Source organism: Camelus bactrianus, chromosome 23 (assembly GCF_048773025.1).
Source record: "Camelus bactrianus isolate YW-2024 breed Bactrian camel chromosome 23, ASM4877302v1, whole genome shotgun sequence".
Taxonomy (NCBI): Eukaryota; Metazoa; Chordata; class Mammalia; order Artiodactyla; family Camelidae; genus Camelus; species Camelus bactrianus.
Genome location: NC_133561.1, coordinates 30,072,150 through 30,082,610, shown reverse-complemented (window position 1 = coordinate 30,082,610; position 10,461 = coordinate 30,072,150). Strand labels below are relative to the sequence as shown.

At 48.3% G+C, this 10,461-nt stretch overlaps 1 protein-coding gene across 1 annotated transcript; it reads left to right on the top strand.

Moving 5' to 3' along the window:
• Positions 1-2,002: 2,002 nt before the first annotated feature.
• On the top strand, positions 2,003-9,997 carry IL19 (interleukin 19). Its single transcript, XM_010963292.3, has 6 exons — positions 2,003-2,056; positions 4,284-4,430; positions 4,572-4,637; positions 6,859-7,011; positions 8,064-8,138; positions 9,548-9,997. The coding sequence occupies exons 2-6, from the start codon at positions 4,287-4,289 to the stop codon at positions 9,656-9,658; spliced, it is 549 nt and encodes a 182-aa protein (XP_010961594.1). The 5' UTR covers positions 2,003-2,056; positions 4,284-4,286; the 3' UTR covers positions 9,659-9,997.
• Positions 9,998-10,461: the final 464 nt, after the last annotated feature.

Sequence of the window (10,461 nt, the reverse complement as noted above, 5' to 3'; positions counted from 1 at the left end):
GCTTAGCATCTTCTAATCTTATGATGTGCCAGGCACTGGGCCAAGGGCTACATTTGGTCATTTAATCTACACGCCACGCCTACATGTTGAATATTCATGAAGTGTGATGAACGTCACGTTGCAGAAGAATAAGCAGATGCGCAGAGCTTAACCCGCCGGCCTTCAGTCTGACAGCCCTAGGGGCCGAGGTAGTCCACCCGAAGCCGGCTGACCCCCAGCTTCCCAGCCGCCAAGACGCAGGGAGCGCTGGAGGGGAGCTGGACACACATCACGCATTTTCCTTCTTTTTTTTCGGTGGGGGTTGCGTAATTAGGTATTTATTTATTTATTTGATGGAGGTACAGGGGATTGAACCCAGGACCTCGTGCATGCTAAAGCACACACACTACCACTGAGCTACATACCCGCCCCCTGTTTTTTCTTTCTCTGTGGGCTTCCTGTTGTGGCATCTCTGTCCTGAAATGAAAACGGGGTCAGAATACACTCTGAACACAAGGGGATGAATGCGGGCTGAGAGTCAGCATGGACAGTTTTGCAACCCGCTCACCTGTGAGGCCACCATCTGTGAGCTAGGAGCCAGGGGGCTCAGGCAGTGCCCACCTCCCCTGCCCACCTCCCTCCCTAGGGAAGCAGGGGTTGGGGTGGGGGAGTTCTCGAGACTCAACAGTAGCTCTTTCCCCCCTCCCCAGAAGGAGCAAAGAGACACCTATTAAGTCTTAAAAAGGCGTGGTCTCCTTTTCCAGGTGCCTGGCACACAGCACCAGAATAAATAATATTTATGGAGTACTGACCGTGGGTTAAGTTTATTAGGTCATTCAAATGCTCACAGTTTAATTTACCTATTTTATGGAGCTTCAGAAAGGTGTTGAGTAGCTTGACCAGGGTCTCACAGAAGAGAGAGAGCCAGGGTTTAAATCCAGAGCCACCCTGTGACCACTACAATCTACTGCTTTCCTCAATGTGTATAATTTCATTTTGTCCAAGATGCTGGACAACAAGGCTTGCAGCCCCCAAGCCTCCCTTCTCTTGCATCTACGCCCATAAAAAGTCCTCCATCCTCCCTGTCCGCCTTCCTTCTCTGCCAGTGCCCTTCCCACCCCTCGGTCCCCCAAGTCTGGTTGTGGGGCAGTTTCTGTCATAATTGCACCCCAATCCCTGAGTTGCTTCAAGCTCTATTTATTTTGAGAGGTTGTGTTTGGGGAGGAAACTTTTTTATATACCATCTTTCCATTATGATCACCCCAAACCCTGATTCTTGAAGAACTTGGTGGTATAGAGTTTGTGTGAAAAAGTGATTTAGATGGAGAGTCTTCTAGCCCAAGAGCAAGGATTCCAGGCTCTGCTCCTGCCTCTGCCTCTGGCTGCTAACCCGGTTGCCTCTCAGTCTCTTAGTCTTTCTCTGTCTTCATTAAGAATAAAAGGGCTGTCCAAGGGACAAGATGACGAGGAAAGAGACGATGCCCAAAGAAACCTTGTGTTTCTGCAAAAGGAAAAGAATGTTCCCCACGAAGTTAAACGCAATAACATGTGGAAAGCATTTAGCGAGTGCCTGGCACATGGTAGGTGGTGAATAACTCAAATGGAGCGAGCTGGAGCCAGGACACCTGCTGAGGCTGGGGACTGGCTGCAGAAGGGCGTGGTTGTTGGGAGGGTGCTTACTGGAGTTTGCCTGCAGGGTATAGTTGGTGGTGAGCTGCAGCTCTCAGGAAAGTGGCCTAGCTTGGATTTTTTCCGTATGGACACAGAATTGCAAGAAATTCTTATTTGCATAAAGATGGGAAGTTCAGTTTTCCTAGAGTCTGCATGTCAAGACGGAGAAAAAAGAGGCATTTCTTAATAATGATTAATCAGCTGCATCTCAGAAGAAAAGGAAAGCTCAGGAAATGAGATACTAAGAGAACGAGGGGAAAAACAATCTTCCCCCAGAATGGACCCACCCAGTAAACCTTGACAGCACTTCCTCGTATTCATCTGCATAAAAGTGACCAGCTCTCTACAAGTGGCAAGCAGCAAGGAGCGAGAAGACACCAGAGCAGCTGGGCAGCACCTGTGAGAGGTGAGGCTCGGGCTGTCCTTCCGCAGAGGCTTTTGTTCCTCACCTTCCCAGCCCTCATCCTTCAGAGCTGCAGAGAGGTGACCTGTTGTCGCTGGACACGGCCGGTGTAGTCCCAGGAGCTGGGTATTTTGTAGAATCCATGCAGAGGATGAACTTCTTAGTACCTTATTTTCAATAAGAAGAGAGAGCGAGTGGGAGAGAGGGAAGGAAGAAAGAAAGGAAAGGGGAAGGAATCTAGCATTTATTATAACCTTTTTGTTCTAGGAACTGCACTGAACACTTTATAATTTATGTATTTTTAATCCTTTGCGGTAATCAGTATCTTTAACAATATCTGATTCAGTGGGACCCGATCAGAAATGTGTTCCTGTTTGTCCGGGGTAAGGGGGTCTGCTGCCTTCTCCGGATGAGATCCCAGAAGGACAGCGCTGTAGCTGGGGTGGTGCAGTGGTTAGGAGGGTGGATTCCAGAGCCCAATGCCTGCCTTCACGTCCCGGCTCCGCCGCTTGGTGGCTGAGTACCTTGGGCCGGTTACCTCACCTCCTTAAGTGTCAGTTCCCTCTTTAGTAAAGCAAGGATGGAAACAGAACCTACATCACAGGGTGGCTGTGAGCATTAAATATAATTGTGGAAAATGCTTGGCACGGGGCCCAAGGCACTAGGATAAATGTTAGCTACTACTGTGATCTGAATCAGCCGTGAGGTCTGGCGTCGCCTCGCCAAGTGGAAGGAGATGCCTTTCTCCTCCACACCGTGTCTGAGGCTCCCGGTGGGGGATGAGCGGGCAACGCCCCACTCTTCTGAGAGTTGCTTGTCAGAAGAAAACCTGTACTCCCTTCTTGTCACTTGGCTTTCTAGAAGTACCCAGGTGCCTTTTGAGGAGACAGCTCTGGGGGATTCTACAGTTTTCCCTGCTAATGGGGTCTTGTTTTCCTAGAAAGAGAGAGGTTGGTAGAAGAGAAATCAAACTCTTTAGTATAATGCCTGCTCTCCAGTGAGGTCTCAGTATACACCTGCCCCTCACTGGGAATGGTGCTGAGTTAAGGAGAGGTAAGGAAAAACGGCTTTCTAAACAGGATTTGCTGTTTCTCGGCTTTCTGGAGAAAAGCCTGGGACTCCGGAGGAGGATCTGGGGTTGGGAGGAGTGGGGACAGGTGTGGCTCACGCTGTCACACAGGCAGCTTCTTCAGTTGGCTTCCTGTGCGTGGTGCCGCCCTCTCCTCCACTGACGCACACACTACACTTACCCCGCGCACACATGGCGGGAAGTGAGTGCTCGGTGGGCACCGTGCAGGATGCTGGGCAGAAGCTGGTCTATTTATGTGTGTCGCCCTGTGACTTATCTTTAATGCTCAGCCCTGTTTGTGAAACGTGTGCGAGTGCTGGGGAAAGTCAGAGAAAGAATTCAACAGGCTGCACAATTATGCTTTGGGCGTGTTTCTCAAGGTGTATTATCCGACACCACTGAAGGTGGGTCAATGAAAAGAGGCAGAGAGGGATGCAGGAACTAGAAGAGGCAGCAGGCCTCTCAGCTGTGGCCCCGGCTGGGGGCTAGCGAGCTGCCAACATCTCCCCACTACCCCCTGACTCAGTGGATGATGGAGGGGAACTGCCATCTTGCCCTTTGCTGGTCTCTCTCTTTTTTGTGGTTAGTTATTAGATGCCTTGCACCTTCCTTCCTCCTTTTCTCATCTTCTCTAGAAGGTGACATCTTCACAGTGGGCTTCAAAGGAAAGATTTTCAGCAGATGCACAGTGAGGGTTTATAATAAAAGGGTGTCACCTATTTTGGGGACAAACATAAAAAAACCAAATGTGCTTTTATGATTTTTCGGATCTGTTGCCTAACTCCTAAGGCGTGTATTACCAACCCTGTTTTTCCTATTTAATTTATTAGAAGCAATGCCTCTCACCCCTGTTGAAAAGTGAGCCGTGTTGAGTCATGGGAGTGATTTATATACAAATGTACTCCCTGGGAGTTGGGAGAGCCACTGGATCAGGCTTTCTGGGGGCGGAGGTGGGGAGTGGGGAGAGGGGAAAGCTCACTCAATTGATTCAAGGAAACCAGATGAGGAGACACATGCCCCTGAAGTCTGCAAGGCTAGGGTAATGAATCCTTTCTGGGTTGTCACCCGATGTGCCTCGGGAGGTCAAAAGGAGAACTCAGTCAGGGGTCTCTTCCATTGCTCTCCACTCTGCTGCGAAGCTGACTTCATCCCTTCCTGTAGGACATGAAGGCACAGTGTGTTCACCTCTGTCTCCTGGGTGCGATGCTTTTCCTCTGCTCAGTGCACACCCGGGATCTCAGGAGATGTCTGATTTCCACAGATGTGCACACTATAGAAGAGAGTTTCCGAGGAATCAAAAAAGCCATCGTGAGTATGGGTTTGGGGTGAAGGGGGCGTGTATCACTTTACATCTTAACTTGAAGAGCCAGTTCCTTCTCATTACCTTTGGGTCTCCGGAGAAGATGGAGAACTCACAGCTTGTGTCTGTTCTTACGTTTTCCTCCATAGCAAGCTAAGGACACCTTTCAGAATGTCACCATCCTGTCCCCATCGGAGACCCTGCACAGCATTAAGGTATTGGCCTGCATCTGCTCTTTCCTCCACTGTCATTTTTACGGTGAAGTGGCCCTGAGCTGAGGGAGAAGTCCTCACCCCGTGCTCTTCTCTTTCCTAACCTCCAGTGCCCTCTGTGTGCTCCGCCTTCTCGCTTGTCAGTGGATGCGGGAGGGGACACTTGTGTCTCAGGGACTTTGAACCCCTGGGAGGGAGGGATTAAAGGAGCACCACTTACCCAGGGAGGGGCTGCGGCGCCACACGCTCAAATGGGACAGGGTGTCTGTGCCTTAGGCTGATTCTGGAAGGTTTCATGGGGAAAATGAGCAGTGACTTAAAAGCTGAGGAGGCTGTCGGTTAGTGCCTGAAAGAGAGGAAGGGGCTTGGGGAGAATGGGTGTGTAAGATGGATGGATGCGTGTCTGAGGATGGAGAGGCAACCAGGCTCTGTGTGAGGGACGTGAAGGCGAGTGGAAGAGGATGAGGAGGACAAACACGTTGGAGTCATTTGACCAAGAGCCTTGAAAGCCAGGCCGAGCCTCAACCTTACAAGAGAGGCAGTAGGGAGTCTCTGCAGGGTTTTTTTTTTAAATTTTTATCTTTATTTTTTTATAGCCAAAGACTGTATGACCACAAAGCCCTTTACTTTATTTTATTAAAATTTTTTTTTAAATTGAAGTATAGTCAGTTTAGAATGTTGAGTCAATTTTTGTACATGCCCAATAGTTCAGTCGTACATATACATACATATATTCATTTTCATATTCTTTTCCATTATAGGTTACTACAAGATATTGAATATAGTTCCCTGTGCTGGACAGTAGACACTGGTTCTTTACCTATTTTACATATAGTTGTTGGTATCTGCAAATCTCAAACTCCCGACTTATCCCACCCCCACTTCACTCTGGTAACCATAAGTTTGTTTTCCATGTCTTTGGTCTGATTTCTTTATGGTAAATGAATGTGGCCACTTCCTAAATACTATTTCAGCCAATGATGTAAGAGACTCACAGGATCTCACAGCTGGAAGGGGCTCCCAAGGCCATCTGTTCCCAAACCATCATTTTCAAATGACCAAACTGACACCTTAGGAGAAAGAGTGGTTCATGGTTGAGCCAGGAAGACAGCCCCAAGTCTCATGCCTCTGTCTTCAGATTTTTTGTCCTCTCAGGGTCTAGAAATAGCTGACGTGGCAAGAGGAAAGGAGTTAATGAGGATGCAAGTCTTTACCATATTTCTTCTCTCCCCGCTTTCCCTGATAAAACGAAAGTTGCAACTTTTTGCCCCTTTGGGTAAGGACATTGGCAGGAGCAGAGGAAGAGGAGGGTTTTTTTGTGTTGCAGGAAAAGTTTCCATCTAGGAACAGACGCCTGGGCGGGGTGGGGGCAGGGAGCCTTTGCTGCTTGAGTGCTAATGCAGATGAATGCACTGTTGGCTGTAGACCCACCCCTCCCTTCTCAGACTGAGCTATAATTTTCCTGCACTGGCTTTCAAGGCAAGGTGCAAACTGCTGGAAGGAAACTCATCCTGGCCAGCTGCTCTGAGCTGTGCCCTACCAAGCTAGGCGTTTTCCCCTAGAGAAGTCTGCATTCTGCCCTCAGAGGACCTGCATAGATGAACACATTTCTGCAGTTGTCAGTCTCCGTTCTTACACATCTCAGCTCCATGCAGATGATCCCTGAAGTTTAAAAGGGACCAACTGGAGGAGAGCTCCGCAGGGTGGTCAGGATAAACACAGGGTCATTACACTGGAAGAAATATGTGCCCAGCCCACACCTGCTGCACAGCAGCCATTGACTAAATACATGTTGATGGTTCGGAGTTGTTACAGAGAGGCCGACTGCAGCACGGCATAGGGAAGACTTTTCAAGAAGGCCGCTCAGACATTGGTCCTTTCAAAAGGGAGGTGTCTGATTCCTGGAAGCGTTTAAGCAGAAGTTAGTGCTGACATGTTGGAGATGCTGTAGAGAGAATTCTGGTCTATGGCTGGGCTCCACCCCTTGTCAGTTCATCTCCTGGCCACATAAAAAGAGGGTGAGAACTGCGCTCTTCCCTCAGTGCCTTTGTTATCAGTAGCTCTGGTGTTGGCAGGGGAGGAGGGATACTCTGGGACCAATCTGAATTTTAAACAGTGACTTTTAGTTAGCCCACTCCTTCTTGCCCTTATCTAAACAGGCTGCTTTGGTCTCTAAAGTAATGAGGAGAGGGCCTCTGGGGCTTCCTCTGATTTGTGTCTGTAGCCCTCAGATGTGTGCTGTGTGACCAAGAACCTCCTGGCGTTTTACATGGACAGGGTGTTCAAGGACCACCTGGAGCCGAACCCTCAAATCCTGAGAAAACTCAGCAGCATTGCCAACTCCTTCCTCTCCATGCAGAAGACTCTACAGCAATGTGTGCGTCACCACAATGGGATTCCAAGCCTGTGTTTCCCATCTGCCCCAGGGAGAGCCTGGGATGTGCTGGCCCCGGTCGGCCTTCTGAAGTGGTTCCTGGACTCAAGGGAAATACCCTGCCCTGTTGTCCATCAGGACAACTGTTGAGAATCTCTTCCAGTGGTCCTTCCTTGCCCAGGGCTTCCTCCCTGCGGACACCTATCAGACCCAGTTTCCTCGTGGGCAATCTGCCTGGGGTGACCGACTCACAGCAAAGTATCCGTTAAGCGATCCCGGGGCTGGCCTGTGAGAGAGGCATGCCAAGGAGTCCAGGCTTAGCACAAGCATACCCGTAGTTTCTTGGTTTCTGGCCCTTTGGGGTTTCCATACCAGTTGACCTCTGGGTGTTTCCCTGGTATAGCCTATCCTAAGGGTCACTTCTAAATTCATTGTCACCTATTGAAAACAAACCTCAGAAATAAAACCAACCCCCAACCAAACCCACAAAAACTTAGACCAGGAAAAAACCTGGGTCTGGCCCCATCTCTGCCAACAATTTTCTGTGTGGCTTTGTGGCAAGTTACTTCACCTCTCTGTGCCTTGGATTCCAAATTGTGAGAAGAGGTCATAACCTCTGTCCCACTTATGTTAAGATTCATTTAACCAATTATTTAATTAACTAACCCAACACATATTCATTGAGTGCCTACGCTGTGGGGGCTGCACTTGCAGAGGGGTGACAAGATACATTTGGCACGTATCCTCCAGGCCTTTCCAGCCCTGGTCAAGAGCAGGGTGACTCTATTATTAGTTTTTTTTTTTTTTTAATGGTGGTACTGGGGATTGAACCTGTGACCCCATGCATGGTAAGCACACACTCTACCACTGAGCTATGCCCTCCCCGTAAATGCAAGGTGACTCTGAAAACCCTTCTCCTGCTCCAACCCAGGTTTACTGACCTGATTCTCACCTGGGGAGGAAGGAGACCCATCACTCTGCTTGCGGGAGGTGGTGGTAAGGGTGAGCCAGGGTGGTAAGGCCCTCTGATGGGTACTGTTTCCAATTGCTCACAGCAGAAGCAGAGGCTTTGTCACTGCGGGCAGGAAGCAACCAATGCCACCAGAATCATCCATGACAACTACGATCAGGTAAGGGCCGGGATGAGGGTAGGGAAGACAGACAAGAAAGAGCCAGATGGAGAGTGTGTCAACCCTGCAGCCTCCTCTCCACACTCAAATTCATTCGTTTACTCAACAGTATTTATTGCAGGTCTTCCAATTCTGTGTCTGCAAAGAGTGTGTTGGTCTTAGTTCATTTGCTAATTTCCTGGCCTCCCCTTCCTTATCATTTCTCCACCATTTTCTTATGCCCTCACTTATCAGGTCTATCTTAAATTTTGAGGGCAAGGGTGATACCCTTGAGGTGAGGGAACAAAGATCCCCAGTGAATTGTAAGCCGTTATGTGTGAAACATGCTACTTGCTTGGTGTCACTGTGGCCAGTAACTGTCAGCATCCTCTATGGTGATGAAGAACAGTGCTTCTCACATAGATGTAGATCGAGAATGCATGTCTCGTGGAGAGGGAGAGGTAGAGGCAGGGTTTCTTACATGCAGCATGTAGAAATGTTGTTAAAATGCAGATTCTGGCTTGCAGGTCTGGAGTGAGGTCTGAGATTCTGTGTTTCAACCGCACTCCCAAAGGATGCCCATGCTTTGAATAGCAAGGAGGCGGGGAATCTGTTGAGAGCTCTGATTTTTTGTGGGGAGGCTCCATGTGACAATATAGCAACAGCTAAAACTTATGTCATTGTCACTACGAGCCAGATATTGTTCTAAGCAGACTGCAGGCATTGACACACTTACTCCTCATGACAATGCTATGAGCCATTATCTGCATTTGACAAGTTAGGAAACTGAGGCACAAACAGGTTAAATAACCTGGGTAAGTTCACACTGCAATTAGGTGGTGGAGGTAAGACTCTCTCCCAGGTGTCTGGCTCCACAGGACACAATTTAAGACCTTACTGTCTCCTTGTAGTCTTCTGAGGAAGAGCTGGAGTAAGTCAGGAGACTTGAGTCCCAGTCCAGCTCTGCTACCAGCTGGCTGTGTGACATTAGGTAGGACACAGACTTAGAGGCTCTGATGCTTTAATGCATCCAATGGAGACACCATATCTCCCTACCCCACTGCTGGGCACCACTGGGACTGCAACCTTCTGGGAGAGCAGAGGTACTAAAGCAAGCTGGTGTGAACAGAAAAATAAGCAGAACTGCCATTAAAGCAAGTTTTTTTTTTTCTTGTGAAATAACAGGAAATAGTAAAACAGAGGGCAAGGAATGAAGAACTTTACATTTTATTTATTTCTGACATGATCCAACTGCTGGTTTGTGGAAAGCAATTTAAGTCATCTGCTAGGAAAATAACTGGAGGGTCTTATGCCCTGCAAATATAATTGTTGAATAAAAAGAAAACTTCCCCCAGAACATGGGAAAAGTGGTGTGAAACTATTCTATGGTCTAGAAAGGCAGGTTCTTAGGACGATTTCCCTGGTTTCAGCTCGAGGTCCGATCGGCTGCCATTAAGTCTCTGGGCGAGCTTGACATCTTCCTGGCCTGGATTGACAAGCATCATCACGGAACTTCCGCTGCCGAAAGACAAGGAACCTAATTATTGAACAGGCCCTGTGAGGTTTCCCATGGGAGACAGCGAACTCTGAAGGGGAAGGGGGGGGCCTGTTTTCATGCAAAGGAGGGTCTTTTGATTGGGAATTCTCTCCTCTGGTTTTGTAGGGGGAAATCTGGGTTTGAGTACAGCTCACCCTGTAGTTGAAAGTCCCACTGGCTGGGCCCAGGCTGTGTGATCCCAGCTGAAAGTAGCCAACTAGCCATATTTATGATAAAATACATCTATTGAAAGGTCCTGCTGGCCTCCCTGGAGGGAAAGGGTTGGCTCCCCACTAATTTATTGTGAAGTTATTTATCCCATGTCTGTGATGTGAGCTAAGCGATGTCCTGTAGTGATCTTTGTGAATAAACTCTATTCATTACCGATTAGTGGAAGTGTCTTCTGATTCAAGGGGGGAGGGCCAATCAAGGAATCATGAATGGAGACCATCAGAAATGAAAGGGAAAGAATGTGAAACCAAATATACGCATGTATATGCATGACTGGAACACTGTGCTGTACACCGGAAATTGACACATTGTAACTGATGGTACCTCAATTAACAAAACAGAAAACAAAAAACAACACATCGAGGGTCATGCAGTTATTGTGGAACCAGGATTCGTTAAATTAATTAAACAAGGAGACCCTTAGACTGAGTGGCTGGAATGTCATGACCCCCTGTGTAAGCAAACCAAAATCTAAGCCTGCAAATGCCTCAAGGTTATGAAATCTAAATGCTAAGGACAACCAATCGCAAACAGCCAACTGGCTTCAAGCCATAGCCAATCAGGTAACTGCCCTTC